Consider the following 25,191-nt stretch of genomic DNA (forward strand, 5'->3'; position numbering starts at 1 on the left):
ATCTTCTTCTACTCACCCTTTGGCTTTTTAAATTCACCCCTGCTATCGCAGGCAATGGTGTTTGATGCTCTATTTAGAGGTCAAGTGTTTCTGCTGCATGGACAGCAGTGGGAGGGGAGAATGGACCCACAGAGGTTTGGGGGAGGGCACTCTGTGATCCAGCAGGATCGGAGCTGCTGGGACTGTGTGTGACCAGGGAGAGTGAGAGCATCACATTCTGATGTATTTTGAAGATAGCGCATAAACAGCATTTCTTGATGGATTGCCTGTAGGGTGTGAGAGGGAAAGGAGTCAGAGATAACCAGGATGTGTGGCCTTAGCCCATGAAAGGGTGGAGCCAGAGTTTAGGGAGGCTGGTGACTGCAAGGGAGCGGTCTGTAGAGGATAGCTGCATTTGTGTTTTGACAAGCTAAGCATGATGTGTCTATTAGATATGTAAGTGGAGGTGCAAGCAAGCCATCCAGTTTCTGAGCCTGGCTTTCCATGGAGAGGTCCAGCCAGGAAAGGTGCGCTGGGGAGTTGTGGGCATCTGGCTGTCATTTGAAGTCAGGTCACTAAGGGGACAGGTACAGAAAGAGGGGGAAGCTTTTGCAGGCCCAGCTCTGGGGCACTCCAGCATTTACAGGGGAAGAGACGAGGAGACACTTGCAAGAGGGACTGAGGCAGGAGAGGATCCAAACACGGAAGGTCAAGTGAAGGGAGTTGCGAGGATGCTGTGCATCATGTGAAGTGGGCAGCCCTGTGTAAAAGCTGAGCAGCGTCCTTACCAAAAATGGTCAGACGACGGCTCTACATCCCCCCCTCCCCCCACGGCATTCCCTCCGGGCCGGCCATGCTGCTCTTTGGGAAGAGTGATGGTGGTGTAAATATTATGAGAAAGAAGGAATGCCAGCCTGAGAGGGAGGGGTCTAGTAAGATGCCACAGCTGCTGCTGGAAACCTTGGGGAGATGAAGCTCAGAGGGCAGCAGTGTCTTCAGCTGATGTCTGTTTGAGGGCAGCCACAGGGAGCCACCTTCAAAATGAAAGAGTTGGGGTGCTGGAGTCATTAGCAGGTTGTTGGCAGGTCCCTCCAGCATGTGGGTAAGCCCACACCTGGCCCTTTTGTACTTCGCCCAGGTCCTCTGTTTATTCTTTCTTGTTGAGGCTTTCTCTGCTCCATGCAATTGCAAAAAGCACTTTCAAATCAACTTTAATTATAAAGATATTATTAATTATGAAGATAAATAGCACTACCTGTTACGGATTGAATCGTGTCCCCCTCAAAAAATAGATATAATGAAATCCTAACTCCTAGTATCTCAAAATGTGACCTTATTTGGAAATAGTTCTTTATGGAGGTATTCACTTTAAAATGAGGTCGCTGCTAGAGTGGGCCCCCCACCCACTGTGACTGGGGTATGCACACAGAGGGGAGACCATGTGTGGACACAGGGAGAAGAAGTTGGCCATCTACAAGCCAAAGAGAGAGGCTGCAGGAGAAACAACCCTGCCAACACTTTGATCTTGGACTTCTGGCCTCCAGAACGGTTGTCTGAGCCACCCAAGCTGTCTCACTTTGTTGGGGCAGCCCTAACAAACTCATATAGGGGCTACCTTAAAAAAAATTCACTGCTGTCATCTTTGATTATAACAGATGTGTATCCTGTTTGTTTCTATGAACTCAAAGTGTTCACTGCCAACAAAACCTCTGCTTTCAATTATGCCAACTGGTTGACCTGCTCTGGGGATGAGAGCAGCCTCTGGCCACATAGGTATTGAAGGTACTGAAGTGTTAGTTGCTTGTGCTTGCTTGTGCTTAGTTAGTGTCCTCCTATTTGCAACCCCATGGACTGTAACCCACCAGCCTCCTCTGTCCGTGGAATTCTCCAGGCAAGAGTACTGGAGTGGGCTGGCTTCTCCAGGGGATCTTCCTGAAACTGGGATCAAACCCAGGCCTCCTGCATTACAGGCAGATTCTTTACCATCTGAGCCACCAGGGAAGCCCCTCTGGACACATATGCTGGACACAAATTCCTGGCTGAAAGAGGGTGCTGTAAACCTTTGGAACCGCTTCCCTTCGGGTCTCATTCACTGCACCATGAGATTTCTCCAGACATATGTGAGTTCCAAGGCTGCTAGACCTGCAGCACAGGAGTTTAACTCTCCCTGAAGCAAACAGAAAGTAACCTCCAGCATTATCTTGGGATAATACGCAGTCTCTTTTTCTATAAGTGTTTCTTTTAAAAAATAAAACCTTTTCCCTCCTTACCTTTAAACACCTTCTAGAGGTTTGAGATGAAAAAAAAAAAAAAGATTCCTGTGTGCATGGAAATAACTGATACTCCAAACAGTCTTCTGTAAAACCGAATGGAAACAATGAGCTTGGAGTACTTACCCGGCATTTCTGTTTGCTCCTTTTGTGCAAGTTTTGCTGCAGTAAAGCGGGAATATCACTGGAATAGGAGCTTGTATCGTAGTGAAGGGTGTTGGGGTCTCACCCTCCCAGTCACATATGTAGTGGGTGGAGCCTCCTGGCTTCCCAGCCCCCTGCCACCATGGCCAGGGGTTGCAGGTGTTGGGAAAGAGAGAAGATTGATGAAAGGACCCAATTCAGCCTCCTGAGCAGCTTCATCCCCACTCCAACCAGCTATTCACTTGGCCCTTGACAGTGGTACCTTTGTTGAGGGTTCTGGGGGGCTGTCTGTGACAGAGGTAGAAAAAGCATTATGACAGCAATATTGGAGGGAATTGTGTTTGTGCCTGGATCATTCGGGGGGGAGGGGTTTGATATTTTTGCTGTAGAAGTAGAATCAAAGCAAGGGTTAAATTGGTGAGAGACACTGCTTACTCCATTTTCAGGCTGTTGGATTTAACTTTGTATTACCACAGCAGAGTTAGGTCTGCCCTTTAAGGAATGTAGACACAGAGGCTAATATTTACTCAATTCGAAGTTCAAAATAATGAAATGAAAAATTACAAACTGTTAAGACGATTGCCGATTAGGTACTGGCAACTCACCTTGAATGCTGTGTGGTTTTCTAGCTGGCAGTTGAGACACACAGTATAACATTTTAATGAGCACATTCCCAGAAACATTATCGAGTCTCTTTACTGTGGACATACTTTCTCTGGCCCAGTTCCCAGGCTAATGGACTCACCTTTTAGGATTTTATACTCTGCTCCTTTCCAGTTATTAGTTCTTTTTCCTTAACTGTTGCATTTCCAGCATCACGGATGTTTTTGATTTGACGTGTTGCTGAGCTAAGTGATTGTGCTGGAACACATGATGAGTGTTTCCAGTTGCCAGTGGATATCCTGACTTCTCACACAGCATAACTCATCATAAAATCTATGCTTGCCCTTCCAGAGGCACCCAGCATGCCACACAGTCTCCCTTCCAGACTGTGGTCCTTTGCTCATGTGCCCTTGATTGCTGTTCGTTCTCATATTCTGGAAATTACACCTTCACTTAGGATGACCAAATCCAAGAATGCCAAGCTTTGGTGAATGAAATACCCCCACTAATTAAAAGGAGACTGCTTTGAAGTTGTCCAAATAGGCCAGAGACTACATCTAATTAAATCACAACGAGTGTACTGATTCAGATGAACAGGTTAGAGATTAATGAATGAATAGTCTGAATAACAAAACATTTTTTTAAAGAGAAATACAAATCAAAAGCAGAGTAGCACATGGACTCAAATCCAAGAGTGTGAGTTGAATTTCATTAGTAAATTCTCTCTTAATCGTGTCTCTGCTCTTAATGAGGTAGCCGAGGTACAATACCAGAAAGGAGCCTGGAAATCAGGACAGACCCACCTATACTTTGTGGATCTGAATTTCTCTTATCTTACTGATGCCTTAAATCAAGATGTCATTTCAGTGGACTGCATTGAGAAGTCTGCAGAAGATCCTGTTTGTCTGGGGCACAGTTTCTGATTACTCAGAATTTGTACATGTTTGGGGCTGGGTGTGCATATCCAGCTGTCGAAGGCCTGTGGGAAACCTTGACTTCTTAACAAGCCCAGCAACATCAACAATGCATCCTTTCATATGGTCCTTCTGATGAAACCAGTTGGTTCAGCCCTGTATATATAGGACATTAATAAGTGCTGCTAAGAACACACGCTAAGTACTAGGTTAGGAGCCAATATCACCATGCCATGACAATTTATGTACAGTTTAGCTCAAAACCCTGCATTCTCAAAAGTGATTTAATTGCTGAGCATTCCCTGGCATGTTACTGAATTTTTGTACAACCTATATCAGATCCTATGAATCTGTGTTGTATTTTGTTCACATGGTTAGTGCTTATGCCTGGCTCGCACCATTAAGGCCACTTGGAAATAGGTTCTTTTTTCCGGCTCTTCTTTTTAAAACATGTTTTTAATGATTTTACTTATTTATTTAATTTGTTTTATTTTTGCTGGGGCTTTATTGCTGCTCAGGCTTTTCTCTCGTTGCAGTGAGTGGGGCTACCCTCTAGTTGCAGAATGTGGGCTTCTCATTGTGGTGGCCTCTCTTGTTCCATAGAATGTTCTCTAGGGCGTACAGGCTTCAGCAGTTGTGGCTCACAGGCTTTGTTGCTCCTCGGCAGGTGGGATCTTCCCGGATCAGGGATTGAACTCGTGTCTCCTGCATTGGCAGGTGGATCCTTTACTACTGAGCCACCAGGGAAGACCCCTCCTTACAACTCTTCTTTACTTGTGAGCCTTGGTTAAGAGCTTGACCAACGTGATAGGATGTGTAATTGTTCTTCAAAAAACTTTTTACTGTGTGAAGATAGGTCAGGAGTTTACATATTCCTCACACTCTGTCTCCTCTTAATATTATGTACCTCCTCTTATTTTAGTGTGGTACATTTGTCACAGCAGATGTGCCAAGATTGACACATTGTTGTGGTTATCATTTAGTCACTAAGTCGTGTCTGACTCTTTTGTGACAGCGCGGACTTAGCCTGCCAGGCTCCTCTGTCCATACATTATTCTTTACTAAAATCTGTACTATTCATCTTTCTTTGAACTTTACCTGGAATCCTTTTTCTATTCTAGGATCCCACCCTGGTTACCAGATTGTAGTTAGTCTTTGCTCTAGGCTTCAAAGTGTAATTTTAAAAAACACTTTATTTATTTATGAATTTGTATTTTTTTTTAGACTGTGCTCTGTGGCATGTGCGATCTTAGTTCCCCAACCAAGGACTGAACCCATGCTCCCTGTATTGGGAGCACAGAATCTTAACCACTGGACAGCCAAGGAAGTCCCTAAACTATAATTTTGACCTGGATCAAACTATGCACTTAATGTATCATTGCAAGGCAATGAGTCACAGTTAATTTTTTTTCATATTAAGTATTCTCCTTTCTTCAAACATCAAAAAACCAATAAGGAGCTAATAAATCACCACTACCTGATTGATGCTATCAAAGATTTGAGTTTTCCAGTAGCTTTACATTGTTTTGTTGTGTTTTTTTTTTAGATGAAGTTCATTCATGTCCAGTGGATAAAGTTAGACCATCCACATTCTTAATGGACACGTGTGGAATTAGTAGCATGGCTTTTAGTATTTACCAAAACGAAGGACCTGTAATTTGCCCTGAGGAGTAACCTCATTTCAGAAAACAATAATTAAGTCCTGAGGAGTTAGGGCAGCCGAGTCCTCCCAGAACTTTTTCTCTCTTCAGGTCTTCCCTATCTTCAGTCAGCCAGTTGGGAGAAAGCATGCCAGCACCAGGTAAATCCAAGGGGGACTTGGTATAAAGAAGCTCTCAGGACAGCCACTGGGAGGCGTGACTTGACTCACACCGCCTTGGACCAGTCGCTGCCTGGCCTGGACTGGCAGTGATTGCCAAGGTGGGTCATGGGATGAAGAAGGTGAATAGAAGTCCTCTGTCCCGTCTTGGTGACCTGGAGAAGAACGTGCTAGTTGGGGAGAAGCAGTGGCCCCTAGACGCAAGGTGGTGAAATGCTTCCTTTGTCCTTGTCACGAGCTGCAGCAGAAATGTGAACGTGTGCTGGCTTCTTCTCAGTGAGACTCTCAGCTCCTAAACCATCACATCTGTGGACCAGTAGTCCTGCTTCTCTAGCTTTTCATTAGTTCTCTGTCTTTTATCCATTAGTCATTGCTGTGTCTCCATGCATGCTCCACATCCTGTCTACTTGGGCAGCCAAAACTTCCCCACAGGGTCTGGGCAGTGGTCTGATGTGCTGATGAAGCGTTTAAAGGCCTTTGCTAATCATCTAGTGCAATGTGCTTCTCTCCAGCCTTTTTTTTTTTCCCTTTTTGGGAATGACATTTAAAAACTCGAATGAAATTGATGTTTGTTCAAAGAGCCACATATGATATCATTCCATTTATATGAAATGGCCCCAATACATAAATCCATAAAGACAAAAAAGCAGGTTAGTGGTTACAGGGTCTGCGAGAGGTGAGATTGGTGGGGGAGACTGCTAATGGGAATAAGCTTTCTTTTGGAGGTAATAAAATATTGCAGAATTACATAGTGGAGATTGCTGAACAACCCAATATTAAAAACCACTCTATTACAAACTTTAAAATGCTAAATTTTGTGGTATGTGAATTATTTCAATTAAAACCTTGGTGCTTGTTTATTGTACAGATGTTGAAAAAGAAAACAAAAGAGGACTTTTAAATTACCTATATAATTTCATATAACTAATAGCGGGTGACAGTTTTAGATGTTTCTGTTTTATGTTTGTCTCATTTTTTTTTCCTTGGGTTGTTCTTAACCCTTTTAGGGCCAGGAAAAATCCTGTTGGAATCTGCTGAGAATCTACCTGTTCTCACTTGTTGGAGGTGCAGCATCTCAAATAAGGATAGCCATTCTAAAGTGTAGGATAATGATGATTTTTATATATATATGAAACTAGGTCTACTTCAGACTGTAAATGGTGCCCTTATGTCTCAGTTAGGAAGCAACAACAGGGCCTAGTTTTGCTGGAAGTTAAGGCCTCAATTCCAAGGACAGCAATGACTGGATATTGTAAATTTATTCACACATTTGACTTGCAGAGGAAATTGCTAGAGCTCACACTCTGCACTCTTTCACATCTAAGTCCCAAAGATTGGGTTCCTTGATATTAGCCTTGAAAATTAGTGAATCTTACCTGTTTTTCCAAATATGTAGATAATACTCTTTTGCTTAAATATCCTAACTAAATTTTACCTAGGGTAAAGCTTAAGGCTGAAAGAAACTAAAAATCAATTCCCAGGGAAGGTACTGATCAGTGCAACATATTCAGGGAGAATCTCAGCATTTCTAATGTCAAAAGGGACTTTGCATGTCTCTCTGTGTGTGTGTTTGGGTGGTGGGGGGGTGACATCTACTCATGAGTCAACAGAAATGTTTGTATCACCTCCGGCTCTTCTCCCACAAAGAGTGTGCATGTCCAACCCCCAGCTCAGATGAACACCAAAATACTTATGCTTCCAAATTGAAAGCTGCCTTGGAAGAGCTGGGGCTCTTTTACACAGTGGAATTGGGCTAATGTGCTTATTTTTCTACAGAGTATGTATTTATTTGACTGTTTCACACCATTTGTCAATTTCTAAGCAGTTAATAATTTTTATTCCTCTTTCAGATGTGTGTATATAGTACAAGTGTGTTTGATTTCCTGTGGTCTCTCTACATTTAAACAGTGCTGAGTGATGGTATGTGTAACATGCCAATTTAAGATTTCAAACCCAAACTGAACCACATTGATTGGCCTGTACGGCTTATGCCTGTCTCTGTCCTGTAGCAGCCCCAAATTCTGTCTAGGTTTTAGTCTTCACTAGAGATGCAGCAGCTGATATCCTCCAGCTGTTTACAGTCCCTTGAGGAGAATTAAAATGTATGCAACTGTTGATTCAGGGGATGATGTAATTGCCATAGTAGAGGTGTATGGTTTGGGGGATAGTTTTAGAGAATAAAGTTGTTACTTCTGAAAGATTGATCAAGGATGTTTTGTGAAAGGTGGTGTGAATGTGTGACTTCTGACACGTGGGTAAGTTTGGACTAGCAGTGATAGAAAGAAGGAATATTCCATAACGGAATGTGAAAAGCCATGGGCCCATTTCAGAAATAATCCCCCCTCTTGGTTGCTTGGAATTGGGCCTGAATTCTAAGGGCGTTGCAAGCTGATGTCACCTCGCATGTCCTGGGATTTAGGAACAAGTGGGCAGAGACGAACCACTTAGACACATGGGTACCCGTGAGTGTAAACCGGCCAGTGTTCGTTTAGCTAAATAATTTAAAGCATCTTGTGTACCCAAATTCTGTCTGAAAATCACTTGTACTCCACTTTTAGGTCTCCGTTTTTTTGAGTAAGGCCTCATCTTGAGGGTTGGGGGTGGTTCCTGAAGTGTCTGGGTGCTTTGTTAATTCTCACCTCTCATTTAAGGGAGACAGGTTGGGTCACCCAATATTGAATTATAAACTGCGTTTTTTTAATAATATATTTTTTTAAATTTTTGTGGTAAATACACAAAATTTATCATCTTAACCATTATTAAATGCACAATTCAGTGGCATCAAGTACATTTACCTTGTTGTACAACCATCACCAATATCCATCTTTAGAACTTTCTCATCTTATCAAAATGAAACACTGTCTATATCAAACACTTAACTGTCCATTCTGCCTCCTCCAGCAACCTGTCACCCACTATTCTACGTTCTGTCTATGAATTTGACTACTCTAGTAGTTCACAGTATTTGTTTTTCTGTGTCTGTTTCACTCAGAATAACCCACCCATGTTGCAGTATGTATCGGGGTTTCCTTCTGTCTAAGCCGCGTCATTTGCCATCGTGTGTGTCCCGCTCTTTGACACTGTCAACCTAGATTCATCCAGATGTGTTGTCGGCGTCACCCTGACAACACATGGCTTTGCCATTTCTACCCCCACTCTCCACCTCCAACCAATGGGACCCCAGCCAAGGCCAAGGTATGGGGTGAAAGTCTTCAAAGTAAACTGCACTGGGATATGGAGAAAGGACTATATGAGGCCCCAAACGATTTCTCGGTCATCAGTCACACCTACCCATCCCTCCTGGCATTTCAGGACAGGGGACCCATGACTTTGTGCCATACTTTCACTTGAACAGACCAGCTCTGCTCTTGCCCTTGGAGTTTATGACTCTGGGGGTGACTGCTTCTGCTAACACAGTCTCTGAGGGAGTGGGGTTACTATTGCCATAAAGATGAGAAACTTCTGTGTTTATGCTTATTGGGTAGATCGGTTCTTGGCTGTTGGCTGCTAATGAGTCTGGGGGCTGGGGTGGGCAAGAGGGAATGAGCTGCTGAAGAAACTCTCCAATTCTGAATTTATTCAGAATTATAACGGGCCTATATATCTGAAGGACCACCTGCTGACTCTGGCTCCAGAAGTGTTTAATTTTGCCAGCTGGTGTTTTAATCTCTCTCTCTTTCCCAAGATGAAACTTGGGCCACATGTTTGCTTCCTCCATACCTGCTGTAAAGCATTTGCATTTTGCCTGGGATTGCAAAATGATTGCAACATTGCAGGAATCACTTTTGCTTTTGTATCAAATCTGATGCTACAAAAGCCCTGTGAATGTTACCGTAACACCTTATCCCTCTAGGTGTTCTATAAACAGTGGGTAGTTTTGCTAAGACACTATTGTCGTTGCGTGAAAAGCAGAAAAAAGGCCCTGAAGGGAAGTCTCATAAGTGTGTGTGCTCTGCTCTTTTGCCCAGGGCAAGCGGAAGTTCCTGACTCAAATGATCCTTTGGGACAACTGGATGGACATGACAGCCCCATCCCAACTCTGAAAGGTAAACTGTGAAGTGTTCTCTGAATGCAAGCATTTGAATGTGTTTTCAGAGTACCATGCAGAGTGATTCACTGTGCCACTATGCTCAAGGCTTGACCTGCGGAAATGGATGGTCAGGGTCTCCCATGGCCCAGTGCTGCCCCATAGGTGGGTGTAAAGCTGAATTCCACCTCTGTACCCCATATCTCAGAGACAGAGCTTGGGGTGAAGTAGATAAGAATAACTTCATTGCTTTGCCAGGCAAAGGGGGCCACAGCAGGGTAATGTCCTCAAGACTACAGGTCCCAACCTGGAGTGGGAAGTGAGAAGTTTTATATGAACTAATGGTTCAAAGAACTTCATGGTTCAAAGAGGGAGTGATCAGCTTGTGGACATTCTTCTGATTGATTGGTGGTGAGATAGGTAGGAGTCAGCACCGTCAATCTTCTGGTTCCTACTGGTCTAAGATCTATATGATTGTGAGCAGCATTCTGTTAACTTCTTCTATCTGGTAGGGGTTTCAGTATCTGCATAACGGCTCAAAGATGTTGTCATGTGTACCACTTGAGGAGGAATAATGACCCTACTCCAAAGTTGCACTATTTTTTTTTTTTTTGACAGCTCCTCCTTTGTCTCTGCATCTCCTCCCTTCCCTGATTAAGCAACTGTTTGAACCTGCCCATTGGAACGCAGGCAAGGTCATGAAGGCTGCTTTGTTGTTTAGTCACTAAGTCATGTCCTCCTGTTTTGTGACCCTGTGGACTGTAGCCACCATGCTCCTCTGTCCATGGGGTTTCCCAGGCAAGAATACTGGATTGGGTTGCCATTTCCTTCTCCAGGGCATCTTCCCAACCCAGGGATCGAACCTGTGTTTCCCACATTGGCAGGCAGATTCTTTACCGCTGAGCCACAAGGGAAGCCCTGTCATGAAGGTTAAATGAAACCTGTTTCTTGTAATCAAGAAATGGGGGGATACAGAAAGGCTTTTGTGCCCAGGAGTCCCACAGGGTCTTGCTTGGTATCAGGTGCAGTGGCATGCCTCTTGACACAGTTTTGAAGCTATTGAAAGCTGGGTGGAGTTTGTCAGAAGCTGGTGGGTGGGTGGGAGATGAGAGGGCAGGGGTAGACAGATGGCTGCTGAAGGGAAGGAGATTGAAGGGAGCTCTATGGGCCCGAACAGAGCCTTAGGACCTGGACTCCTGGCTTGGCCATGAAGTCTCCTGCTGACAAGGTCTTCTTGGGCTGTTCTCCAGATGTAATTGTCCAGACTAGGGAGCGTCTCAGGTGGGCAAGTGGCCCTCCTCCATAGGTCACCAACGAGCAGGTTATTTGTCTTATTGCTCCAGTCTTTCCCAGAGGTCACTGCCAAGATCACTGCTCACTTGGCACACTTTGTAGACATCTTAGATTTGAAAATCAGTAGACGTCATTTCCTGTGATGCAGCCCAGTCACTTGAGGAAGTGGTGCTTCGCTTCCTTCATCCGCTGTCACCATATTGCCTCAGTCAGCTCAGGCTGCCACAACAGAACACCACAGGCTGGGTGGCTTAATCAATAGACATTTACTTCTCACTGTCCTGAAGACTGGAAGTCTGAAATCAAGGCTTAGTGGCATGCTAGGTTTGTAGACAGTGCAGTTTTGCTGTGTCCTCACAGAGAGAGAGAGAGTGGGCTCTGGTCTCTTCCTATCTTATAAAGACTCGAATCCCATCATAGGGATCCCACCCTCATGACCTCATCTAACCCTAATTACTTCCCAAAGGCCTTACCTTCAAAGGCGGCACCACTATCACAGACATGCTTAAGGCTTCAACATGTAAATTTGTGGGCACGCCATTCAGTGTATAATAATTAACTGTTAAAACAGCCACTTTATTTCTGTTTACTTTCTTTTTGTAAGTATTATTCAGAGCTCAGACATCCATAAATTTCTCAGCCCCCTGCATGTTGAGGGTCCCTGTGTCCCCTCAGAAATGTGTTCACCTCCACATTTCCAAGGCTGGGTCTCCTGGAGACAGCAGAAATGACTCAAGCCCACCAGTCTCAGCTGAGTGGAATAGATGTCCCTCTGTGTCCTGAAAGACCCTCTTGGGATCACACGAGGAACTTCCGCATTCTGGCCTCAGAATAGTTGTTTAAATTCACAGAAATAGAGTTGTAGATGTAAAAAGCAAGTGTATGGTTACCAGGAAGGAAGGGGGCGGGAGTGATAAGTTGGGAGAATGGTATTGATATGTGCACGCTGCTACATGTGAAATAGATAACTAATAAGGACCTACCGTATAGCACAGGGAATTCCACTCAATATTCTGTAATGACCTATATGAGGAAAGAATCTAAAAAAGAATGGGTACATATAGATGTATAACTGATTCATTTTGCTGTATAGTAGAAACTAACACAACATTTTAAGTCAGCTATGGTCCAAGAAAAATTGTAAAGCAAATGAACAAACAGGGTGTGTGGATCTCCTTGCTGTTGGTGGTGCCTTGTGTGTGGAGGCTCCTTGATAATGATTTTCCCCTTTTGTATCTTATGCAGAAAATATATAGGTTAGTTTCCTCACATTGACCCCCTCGCAGTCCTACTGTGGTCACTGTGACCTTGTACAGAGTCAGGATATTTGGAGGAGAGGGCCTCTTTTGGCTAGCTAGGGACGTATCTCCATGGCGACCAAGGTCAGGGCTCTGGAAACTTGTGTACCATGCTGGGCCTTAGGATAGATTTCTTAGGAAGAAAGGTAGTTTTTGGTGGTTAGATTCTGAAGTCATTTTTCCTAAGTGTGATTGAGCCCGCAATCTAGTATTATAGAGACTCAGATCCCATCATAGGGGTCCCACCCTCATGGGTTATGGCTCTTGCCCAAAAAGGGACTTGCCCCACTCTTCCCTTATGCTCCCCTGGCCTCCTCCTCACACCCTCGGTGATGGAAGGAACTGGCCTGGCAATGCCAGACTTATTAATCCATGCACTATTTTTTTTTGTTGTTTAAAGAGCTTCAGGGAGCATTACTACTTGGCCACATTTGGCTTAAATCATATATAAAAAGTAATAATAGTTGAATGGACTGTATGAGCTATTTCTTTAATCCGGTTACCATTTATGATGCCCATGCATCTGTAAAGCTGCGGGCAGGTGAAAATGGCTAGCGGGCAGTCAGTCACTGAATGAAACAGAATCTAAGAATTAGTTACAAGCATAAAAAGCATTTGAGTTCAGATATACTGAGCCAGGATTGAGCACTTAACATATAATTGGTGGTTGGTATTCAGAGAGGGAGATCCCAGAGCGATACAGAAGGAAAAACAGAATACAAAAACTTTGTGATTTATAGCTGAAACGTTTGCCTGAAATTTCTATATGCCAAAGTCATGGTTAGGGCTGAAGCTGGCCTTAGGACTCTGGTAATAGTATTTAACAGGAGTTTTATATTCTTTGCTATATTAGATACACTATTTATTATTATTATACTTACAAAAGTGTTCACTTGGCCTAGAAACCATTTGCTCTTTTGTTCCAAGGCTGTATTTTAAATGCATATGTAACCGGTTTTGTAAAATCAGTACTTTGGAATGTGTGTGGGCAGGGGATCATTTCTGAGAGCCTGGGCTGGTGGTGCTCATATTGTTCATCTTGCGTCCTCCAAAAATAGACCCGCTTGCTTGTGTCTCCTGCCTTAGGAGAAGGGTGCTCATCATCCTGGCTGAAACCAGAAGGGGAATTCCTGACTCTCTGCACTTGAAGCTGTGTTGCAATTAGAGGTGATCTCAAGGGCATTCTAAATCACAGGGCAGGAGTTGATGCCTTACTCACCAGGCTGCCCCCTGCTATTTGTGACATGTTATGTTGTGGTGCTGAACTGAAACTTCCTGGGACAGAGAAAACAAAGCCATCAGCAGAATTCACCCTGTTGGCATGGAGACCATGCCTGAGGTCTGTTTCCTGGGTTCCTGATCCACCTAGATGCAGGGATTGATTAGCATATGTGTTGGGTGCGTTTCTGGTTTATTCTGGGACTCTTGGTGCATGTGTGAGTGTGTGTGGGCATGTGTGTGATAGTTTCCTAGAGTTTATGGAGAGTGAGGGTCTCCAAAGATGATGGGTTAACTTGAAAACAGCACTCTACTTGCAGACACAGTTAGCTTAGGTCTGTGGCTGGGAACCTGGGGCCAAGCTCAAGCTGTGAGTCTGGGCCCCTGCACCTCCCCTCTGAGTGGCCCCTGGCTGGTCATGGAAATCTGGGGTTCCCCTAGACAGTAAGCAGAGAGTGTCCAATGTGGCACCACTTCTTTGGACAAATCTAACGTGAGTTTCTAGGCTCTGAGCCCTGGCCACTCTCGAGTTGAAGGCTGATCATTGAGCTCCCTTGATCCTCCTGCAGCCAGAATTTTCTGAGCCCATTGGGCTGCCCAGGATCTGAACAAACTAAACATTGTTGGGAGAAAGCCCAAACCTACAGATGAGAGATTTCAAAGCGAACAAGTCCTATGCAAGGTGGATTGGGTGGCATAGGACCTCATATACACATATGAGAGCCCGCTCTGTGGGAGGGCAGGGACGCAGCCTGCTTCTCGGAGTGGTGAGGCCAGTGTGGGCCTCCAAGCCTTCCTCTCTGCTTCTCCTTCTCAGTGTCCCCCTCTCACTGTTTCAGGATAACTGCTGCGACCTGCACCTCGGCTGGGATGGAGTCATGGTAACTGGTGGCCAGTGTCTGGCTGGACTGTCCATTGTTGTCGCTACTGAAGGTGACAGGCAGTCGTCCTTTCTCAGCCCACTGGGTTTGAACACCAAACTGCACTGGCCTTGTTCTTGTGTGCTTGTCTAACATCTGTCCCAGGTGTGTGCATCTGTGTGTGTGTTTCTGTCTGTAAGACCGCCCTGCCCCGCAACCCTGCCACCGAGAATTCAGCAGCTCATGTGTAGTCCCATTGCCTGTTTTTCTGTGTATTTCTCTCCCTGAGTCTGCCCGTGTCATCTGGCTTCCTGGGTCTAGGTCTGTCTTCTTGTGCCCGGCCATCCGTGTATGTGTGTGTGTGTGTGTGTGTGTGCGTGCACGCGTGTGTGTGCATGCGTGTGTGTGCATCTGTGTCCCTGTCCCTTTAAGAGGATGTGCTACTGTCTGTTGTTCAGCCGTTCAGTCGTGTCTGACTCTTTGCGACCCCATGGACTACAGCACCCCAGTGTGACCCTGCTTGTCCAGTGGCCTCCCTCCTTCTCTCTCCTACTTTTCTTCTTCAAACCCACTATAGTAGTCTCCAAGGAGACTGTCATTACAAAGTACCACAAACTGAGTTCCGTAAACAACAGAAATTTGTCCTCATGGTTGTGGAGGCCAGAAGTCCGAAGTCAAGGTTTTGGCAGGGTTTGTGCCTTCGGGAGGCTCTGTGGAAGAAACCATCCGCATCTCTCTGAGCTTCTGTTTTGCTGGCAGTCCATGCAGTCCGGGCTTGAGGCCACATCATTCCAGTATCTGCCTGTTTTCATGTGATCTTTTCTGTGTCTGTATTCAAATGTCCCTCTTTAAAGAATACTAGACATTTGATTAAGGCCCATCCCTATGTCCTCATCTCAATTTGATTATATCTGTAATGACTTGATTTCCAAGTAAGGTCACATTCACAGGTTCCCACTATCTCACTGGAGGAACACACTTCACCCCACAATACCCTCCTCTCCTCTAAACACTCTTACATACTTTTCTCCATCTCTCAGGTCCTTTACATTTCATTTCCCCATTTTTCTCATTGTCTCTGATTCTCATTCTTTCTAATCTCAGACTCTCCTCTGACCCTGGTAAGCCCCTCCTCCCACCCTTTCTGCAGCTGGTTCCATGCAGACCACTAGACAACACAGTGGGAGCGTCTAAGCGGGAGTGGCCTCTGCCACTGCCCCTGACTGATTTATTGGCCTATAAATACTTCCTTCTGGGAAAAGCAGCTTTATATCCTCCGTGCAGCTCTCGGGGTCCCCTCGTCACCTGCCCTTCCAGGCAGGTTGTTTTATTTCCCACCGGTCAAAGCTCTGTGACCTTGTGACCCTGGTACACATGGCTTTCCTTATCTCCTCCCCAGGCCAGCCAGAGTGACCTGGTAAACTGGTAAACAGGCAGATCCTCAGACACTTTAGTCATTTAATCACGTTGGTGAATACGTGGATGGTCATTTGGGGTAAAAAAATCATTCATCACAGATCTGACTGTGAGGTCAGGAGTGGTGTCCTCTGGAAACGAGTTCTCTTGTTACCTCTGCCTTTAGTGTGTTTTCATGCTTGGATTGAGCTCACTGTGCAGAGTTTAGGGGTGAGCAGAGAGCTGACCTGGGTACCAGGGAGATGGAATTCATTAGCATCAGTTGTTGAAGTGACTCCACTGTGAGGAAGGGGAAACCCTTTTGGATAATCAAAAGGGAAGACTTCTCCTCTCTTAATGTTGTGGAGGACTGACCAGATCCAACTTAACTGGACTCTCAGTCATAGGTGCCTAGCTCCTCCCGGCCTGTTCAGTGTCAGCTGGAGAGGTTTGGAGCAACTCTTGAGGAAGCCTTTGTGAACTAGAGAAGAACTTAGCAATGGCTAGGACAAATACCATATTTCACACATAAAGGAAATGAAGCCGAGAGATTAGGTGGCTGGCTGGGAGTTAAGCACCAAGAGAAAAAGTAGTATTGTGCTTAGTCTTCTGAGAGCTTTCATTCTATTTTCATTTTGGCCTCCAGTGAATGAATGATGGTTATAATGGTGGACCAAATTTATTTGGCCACCCTCCCACTTACATTACATCCGAGTGCTCAATAAAATATTCATTGAAGATGTAAATGATTAGATGAACTTGCAAGAGAGTTGGAGAAACGCCCAGGAGCCAGGATTAGGAAGGAAACAGAATTGTGACAGTCCTGGGCTGCTGAGGAAGGAACCACTGAGGTGTTCCATTCTGTTTGCAACCTTAGAGAATGGCACAATTTTCATGGGTAAAGGTTTATCTGAGATAAAGAGTTGGATTCTGCAGACGTCATGCTGTTATGACATGAGCTCTCCAACAGTGAAAGGCAGTGTCACCATGTGGCCGTGGGGTAGATGTGGATGCATCCATGGACTCTGGAGTAGAGGGGTACCAATAAGACGAGAACACCTTAGCAAAAGCTGGTACAGGCAAAAGGCAACTGCAGACACATCAAATCCTTCCATGCTTTGATGCTGAAAGAGCTTGCTGCTGCTGCTGCTGCTAAGTCACTTCAGTCGTGTCCGACTCTGTGCAACCCCATAGACGGCAGCCCACCAGGCTCCCCGGTCCCTGGGATTCTCCAGGCAAGAACACTGGAGTAGGTTGCCATTTCCTTCTCCAATGTGTGAAAGTGAAAAGTGAAAGTGAAGTCAGTCAATCGTGTCTGACTTGTAGAGACCCCATGGACTGCAGCCCACGAGGCTCCTCCGTTCATGGGATTTTCTAGACAAGAGTACTGGAGTAGGGTGTCATTGCCTTCTCCGGAAAGAGCTTACACTAGAGCAAATACCCAGAAGTAGAAAATCCTGATTTTGAGATTACCTGAAATAACTAAATATGCTGAAGTTACTGATTTCACTGGAATTGGATGGATTACATTTCCTTCAATCAGGAAAAGTAAGGGGTCGAGACAAAAATCAAGTTTGGTTTTAGGAAATGAAGGAATTTACATTTCTTATATCTTAATATGGGCTTCTTTGGTGGCTCAGATGGTAAAGAATCTGCTGCAGTGTGGGAGACCTGGGTTCGATCCCTGGATTCAGAAGATCCTCTGGAGAAGGGAATGGCAACCCACTCCAGTATTCTTGCCTGGAGAATTCCATGGACAGAGGAGGAGATTTTCACTCATTAGCCTAGGAAGGTGAGGAGAGGGCTTGCCTCAAGCCTAGCTCCAGTTGGGACAGACAGAAGGCTTTCCCACAAGAAATCAGACTTGGACCTGCACCTCGGGAAACCAAATTTACATTACCAGAATGTTGTGGAAGAATCAAGAGCCCAAGGATTAACATAAAAACTTGGCACTGCCTATTTCAAGAACCCAGTCCTCAAGGGATACCCACAGAAAAACCAGCCCTGCAGTGAAAAATTACAAAGTACACTCAGGCCCAGGATGAGTGATGAGTTAGTAAACAATGAAGCTGAAAGGATTAAAGGTAAAGGAAGAAAAAGCAGTGGTGGGTTTGAAATGGAACCGAAGAGACCTTCTAGAAATGAAAAGTGTAGTAGATAAAATGAGAAACTTGATGGATAGTAGATGGCACAGAGCAAACGATTATAAAAAGATAGGGAATGTAAAAGTAGATGAAGAGCACGGAAGGCTCATATAAGGAAGTTCAGCGTATATCTGGAAGGAGATTTCAAAGGAGAAATAAAAGGGAAAGGGAGAAACAGTATTTCATGAGGTACTGATGGAGGATTTTACAGAATTCATGGAAGGCATGCATCTTCAGATGTTGGGTATAGCACTGAGGCCGGTTCAGGCTAAAATAAAAATAAGTTCATAGCTAGTGATACTTTGGAATGGCAAAGACAAGGGAAATAGGAAAAGCAGCCAAAGAGGGGAGAGATCAGGTTATCCACAAAAGAATGGTAAGACTTGTAACAAAACCACAAAAGACAGAGGACAGTGGTGTAATTGTCAGTCTAGAATTCTGTACCCAGCTGAACTGGTATTCAAGTGTGAAAGCAGCAGATAATTTTAGACCATGACCAAGAGTGTTTACAACCTTTTTTTTTTTTTATATACAAAGAGCAAATGTGAATCAGGAAGAGCTCAGTTGAACCTGGGGAAAAGGAATGAGATGCAGGCAGTGTTGGCAAGGAAAGAACTTGTTAACCAAGTTGGCAAAGCTAAATATGTTTTGTTATTGAAAATCATCTGTAATAAGGACCACTAAGGGCTTACAAATGGAGTGTAACTAAACATTGGGAAGCAATAATTCAAAGCTCTGGTGGTTGGGGTGGTGTTTGCAGCTCACAGCATTTCAAGGTGCTTGTATTTCATTGTATTTGGGAGACTTTGCCAAATTAGGTATGCCTATAAAAAGTAAGAAAGCTAACTACTTAAGTGTAACTTTCGAACAACTAAAGGGAGAATAAAGGGGGGAAAACAGAAGAAAACAGGAAGAAAGAATTAAAAAGCAAAATTAACACTTTAAAAATAAAATCTTTCAGTTAACAATCTCGTCGGTTAACACATGTAGACTTTTAAGTTAGCGTGTTAAATTACATGTTATTTACAAAATTCACGTCTAGCGCATGCCCAGTTGCTTCAGTCCTGTCCGACTCTTTGCGACCCCATGGACTGTAGCCCACCAGACTCCTTTGTCCATGGGATTCTCCAGGCAAGAAGACTGGGGTGGATTGGCATGCCTTCCTCCAGGGGATCTTCCCGACTCAGGGATCAAACCAGCATCTCCTGCATTGCAGGTGGATTCTTTACCCACTGAGCCACCTGGGAAGCCCTCATGTCTAGTATATAATCATAAAAATCATTAAAAGTTAAAAATACAGGGTAGAACTACATTAACCGAAAATACTCTGAGGTAACTATATTAACATCCGACAAAATGGTTTTTTAGACACAAAAGCCTTAAATAGTGATATAAAGACTATAATAATAAACTTGAAGTTTATTGCACCCAGGAACATAGGTTCCAAGATACAAATTCAACTTCACAGAATTAATAATGACTATTTGGGTAGACTCCGGGAGTTGGTGTTGGACAGGGAGGCCTGGTGTGCTGCGATTCATGGGGTCGCAAAGAGTTGGACACGACTGAGCAACTGAACTGAACTGAACTGAACTGAACTGAACTGATTTGACATATACAGTATCAATTAGCATGTATCTCATTGAAACTAAAGGTTTCCCGATGACTTAGCAAGTAAAGAATCTGCCTGCAATGCAGGAAATGCAGGAGACAAAGTTGGATCCCTGGGTTAGGCAGATCCCCTGGAGAAGGAAATAACAACCCACTCCAGTATTCTTGCCTGGGAAATCCAATAGACAGAGAGAGTGCTGGGCTACAGTCCTTAGGGTCACAAAGAGTCAAACATGACAGACCACACACGAACGCATGGTCACACACTGATTGAAATTAAGTATTTTTAAAAATTTGAGCAACAAATTGACAAGTTTAATCTTTTGGGCATATATAAATCCCTGCAGTGAACAATTGGAGAAAATGCATTCTTGCCAATCAATGTGGAGCATTTCAGGAACTGACTGTACTAGGCTGTAAAGCAAATCACAGTGGTATCAAAGAATTATAATCACACTAGACTATGTTTTGTGACAGCAGTACATCTAAAGCATACCTTTAATAACTCATAACCAAAATTTATAAATTATAAGAGAAGTGGAGTCTGACTGGCCACATGGAGATTAAATAAATTAACTTCTCTGATGGCTAACCCTTGGGAAATTTCTCATTTAATGCATACATTAGAAAAGAAGAAGAAAATTTATCAACTGCAGAAGTTAGAAATATAAAGATTTGAATAGATAATTACCGTAGGAGAGGCTCAAGGGCCAATAAACTTTCCTAAGGATTCTTGAGCTCATGAGTATTTCTTAAGGTGCAACCTAAAACAATAGTACTATTTCATGTCCATCATATTGGCAAACATTTTAAAGCCTGCTCCCCTCCACCAAACACCAAATCCTGGCCAAGTTATAGGGGAAACACTTTAACTCAGACACTTTTTGTGGAGTGCAAATGGTTTCAAGCACTTTTAAGACATAGACAAATGAAAGATTTCAAGGCCTATGACTTATCACTAATGCATGCAGGTGGATGCTTTCAAGGTTACTCCCATACATGTACAGGATGAGATATATACAGGTCGTCATTATACACTGTCTGTACTAGCAAAAATATAGAAACAAATTATTGCCCCTGAATTGGGAATGGATAAAGAAATTGTGGTTTCTTTGTACAGTAGAATATGATGAAGTAATTAAACAAATGAACTGCATCAACAGAGAAACCTCAAGCTGACTTTGAGTGAAAAAAAAATAGCAAAGATGGTCTATCGGGGAAATTCTATAAATATAAAATGATATAAATATGCATTGGAATAGTGCATACTCATTCTCTGGAGAAATAAGGGAAGGGTGTGCTTTAGTTACACTTCAGAATGTCTCATTTTTTTAATTACTGTGAGTCAACACTCAAAAAACCAAGATCATGGCATCCAGTCCTATCACTTCATGGCAAATAGATGGGGAAAATATGGAAACAGTGTCAGATTTCATTTTCTTGGGCTCCAAAATCAATGCAGATGGTGACTGCAGCCACGAAATTAAAAGGAGCCACTTGCTCCTTGGAAGAATGGCTATGACAAACCTAGACAGTATATCAAAAAGGAGAGACGTCACTTTGACAAAGGTCCATATAGTCAAAGCTATGGTTTTTCCAGTAGTCATGTATGGATGTGGGAGTTGAACTATAAAGAAGGCCGAGCACTGAAGAATTGATGCTTTTGAACTGTGGTGTTGGAGAAGACTCTTGAGAGTCCCTTGGACTGCAAGGAGATCAGTCCTGAATACTCATTGGAAAGACTGATGCTGAAGCTGAAGCTTTAATACTTTGGCCACCTAATGTGAAGAACTGACTCATTGGAAAAGACCCTGATGCTGGGAAAAATTGAGGGCAAGAGGAGAAGGGGGTGACAGAGGATGAGATGGTTGGATAGCATAACTGACTCAATGGATATGAGTTTGAGCAAACTCAGGGAGATAGTGATAGACAGAGAAGCCTGGCGTGCTGCAGTCCTTGGGGTCTCAAAGAGTCAGACATGACTTAGTGACTGAACAACAACAACAACAAAGTCAAATATGGTAAAATGTTTGCATAAAATCTTGATGTTGCATACATGCATTCTAGTGTGTTAATATCTGTATTTTCTCTGCAACATTTCAGTGTTAAAAATAGCTCAGAAATCATTAATGTTGAATAGGAAGCAAGAGGAGATATAAGCAGTATGAATTTTGGAAGCTAAAAGGCTGTATTATTGTTATTTGAAGAAACGATAAAGAAAATCTAAGACAATGAACTCAGAAACTATCATAACTAAGGTAATTCAGTAAAGTGGCAAGGTAGAAGAAAAATATACACGAGGGATAGAATAATGGCCTCTCAGTGATGTCCATGTCCTAATCCCTGAACCTGGAAATGTGTCCCCATATTTCATCGAACAGGGACTGTGCAGATGGAACTAAGTTCAGGATTTTGATATGGAAATGATCCTGGATGATCCATATGGCCCAGTGTAATCACAGAGGTCCTTGTAAGAGAAAGACAGGAAGGTCAGAGCCACTTGTTGGAGATGTTGATAATGGAAACAGAAGTTAGAGTGATATAAGGAAGGCACCATGAGCCAGGGCATGCAGGTGGCCTCCAAAAGCTGGGAAAGGCAAGGAAAAGACTCTCCCAGAGCCTGCAGAAGGAATACCATCCTGGCAACACCTTGATTTTTTGGACTTCTGACCTGTAGAACAGTGTATTTGTGTTGTGTTACACTACTAAGTTTGTGCTAATGTGTTACAGCAACAGTAGGAAATGTGAACAATATGTGGAAATCTAATAGTTTTTCCCATAATAAATGCACTTATCTCTCCATCAACATCCCAATTTTTAAGTGGAAGTTATCAGGAGGATTCTACTGAAAGAGAAGTAGCCTTGAAATTAAGAAATATGCCCCCCAAAGTAACATTTGTTATTCTTGATGTCAAAATGTATTTCAATCATCTTAATGTAAAAAAAAAAAAGATGTTGCCATAGCAGCAGGCCAAGATCAGTGGTGTTAGGGGTAAGGTTAGCAATGAATAGAGGTTGTTTTGATGGGAGAATACCCTTTGTAGAGGTAACTTTCTGGCACAGAATTAGAGAAATAGAATGAGAAATAGAAAAGATCTGAGGACAAGAGGTTCTTGGCTGACTGCACAATGAGGGATCAGCTGGATGGATGTGTTTTAGGAAAAGCAAGGGACACCCCCCTTCAAAGTAGGGGAGAGTATAGGAAGGGAGAGAACCTTGAGCCAGAATCAAGAACCAGAAGGCTTGATACCATGGGTATAAATTAGATTTTCTTCATTATTTGTCTTTCTGATTTCTTCCTGAGGGCTCATTTTTATTCACCTGCCTAGGGAGGGAGCTGTGAATGTATGAAGTTGCCATGTTATCCACCCATGGTTTTGGTCTCTGAGTTTCCCGTAGAGCATGAAGGAGGCTGATTTCAGGCCTGGGTTGGGACATGGATGATATCCGTGGAGATCCTTCCTTTTGTCCATTCCCAGCTGGACAGGCCTTTTAATGCCATTGTACTTGGAACTCCCCAGATGTAGGTGCTGGTCACTTAGGAGCATTCTTTCCAGGCCTAGTGTCCCTTCCAGCAATGCTTCTCAGTGTTGTTTCTGGTCAGCTCTAAGTTCATTCTTGGATGGGTTTCGTTTTTCTCTTTCCTCAGCCCTTCAAAGCAAGATTCTTGGTCTAGGCTGCACACTTAGAGCTTTAGACAAACTCCCAGGCACTTATTGCATGATGGGCAGGTGAATATTTTTATCAGCTTCCAGGTGACCCCAATGTGAAGTCATTGTTGAACCCCACTGGTTTAGAAGGTATAAAATGGAGAAGAGTTGTCAAGAACTCCACATGTGGACTAGATCACTTCACTAGCTTCCCCTTCATTTTCTGTAAATTGAGGAAGCTGTGACTTCAGGAGTGAGTGTTCATCTGGTTGAGAGTGAAGAGAATCCATATAAATTGGGCACCTCAGGGTGGAAGAAAATCAGAGGAAGTCTTACCCTAGGTCTGAACAAAGCTGAGGGTGATGGCTAGTACTTTTGAAAGGATGCTTTCAAGAGTGTGGCCCTCTTTCCCTTTGCCTGACATCTCTGCCTCCCCTCAACCTGCTTTTACCCAGTCTGTTCCCCTGGTCTCACCATGCCCATCCCTCCTCAGGAGGCATTTCCTGACCTAGGGACTACATTTTTAATGTTGTGCAGCCATCATTACTTTCTAGTTCCAGACATTTTCATCACCCCAGAGGGAGAAGAGTTACTCCTTAAATTCCCCTTCCCCAGCCCCTGGCAACTACTAGTCTGTTTTCTGTCTCTGGATTTACCTATTACGGATATTTCATGTGAGCAGATATAATCAAGAGTGCTTTAAAGATTAAATCAACTGTGTAAGGGGCTTGATTCCAGCACAAATGGATTTCTCCAGTCCTTGTTAGCTACAGTTGAATAAGCATCGGAAAGGGAAATGCTGGCACCATCCCTGGTTAAGCCATCTGACACCTGTACAGTAAGTCCCCTACATATGGATGAGTTCTGTTCTGCTCTAGCATGCTCATAAGTCCAATTCACTCATGAGTCCAAAAAAGTTAACCTAGGTACCCAACTAATACAATCGGCTATATAATACTGTACTGTAATAGGTTTATAATATTTTCTATATAAATAATACATAAAAACAAATAAGCACAAAAAATTAAGAAAACATTTTCAACCTTACAGTACAGTACTTGGAAAAGTACAGTCGTACCAGCTCCATCACCACTGTTTGCCCTTGCTTCCAGACATCCTGGGCTTGAAATAAAGATACCATACTACTGTACTCTGTACAGTTCTATACAGTAAAGCACAAAAAAGCACAACTGCTTGTAGGGGATGCATGCTTGTGACAGTGTATGCCAGACATGTGAACATGATTAGACATGCGAATGCACGTTCAAATCTTTGAAAGTGTGTACCTTGAAGGTTCCAATGTAGGGGACTTACTGTAGACGGTTTCACAGTGCCCCACCCCGTGGGTCAGGGTTAACATCACCCTCTCTGTGCCCACATGGAAGGCAAACCAAGAAGGAGGTCATCTTCCCTATTCTGCATTTCTCAGAAAAGGACCCTTCCTGCAAGAAAGACTACATCTAAGCCACCATCACTTATCAATCAGGGGTGCAGGAGAATCTGTTCACTGCAGTGGTGAAGGATTTCAGGTTTTTGTACTCCTTCAATGTGAAAGAACAAGATAGTCTTGAAAAGAAGTAGACAGTGAAAGTCTGTATTTAGAGTAACGGGACAGTCTCGAACTCCCCCCAGGTTTCCTTCTATAAGTTGTACAAAAGGAATCCTCTCCTTAACTTTCTCCTCTGAGTGGTTCTCTCCCTGTCTTCTCTTTCTTGACTAATATTTTTTTTTTCCACATTGAAGAAGATCCTCCTATATCTTTCAGGATATTTAGATGATCAGGGGAGATGTCCCAAGTTGATGTATGCAAATACCCTAAAAATGGAGGAAGGTGGTGGCAGAACTGCCAAATAGATGACTCAGTCTTAGCCCTCAGAACCCTCGGCCTGCTCCTTTTAGATTTCTGCTAGTAAGCTTGGAGACACAGATCCTTACACTCCTATGTCTGTGTCTCCCAGGAAGCCAT

General features: G+C 43.6%; 1 protein-coding gene across 3 annotated transcripts in view; it reads left to right on the forward strand.

The window, feature by feature from the left end:
- Positions 1–25,191, forward strand: part of ROR2 (receptor tyrosine kinase like orphan receptor 2) — a 235,766-nt gene that overhangs the window by 171,977 nt on the left and 38,598 nt on the right. For all 3 annotated transcript variants that reach the window (XM_043453351.1, XM_043453352.1, XM_043453349.1), the window contains exon 2: positions 9,698–9,775. In XM_043453351.1, coding sequence (XP_043309286.1) covers positions 9,698–9,775 — 78 coding nt within the window. The remainder of the gene's footprint in view (positions 1–9,697; positions 9,776–25,191) is intronic.

The sequence above is a fragment of the Cervus canadensis genome, chromosome 30 (genome assembly GCF_019320065.1).
Source record: "Cervus canadensis isolate Bull #8, Minnesota chromosome 30, ASM1932006v1, whole genome shotgun sequence".
Taxonomy (NCBI): Eukaryota; Metazoa; Chordata; class Mammalia; order Artiodactyla; family Cervidae; genus Cervus; species Cervus canadensis.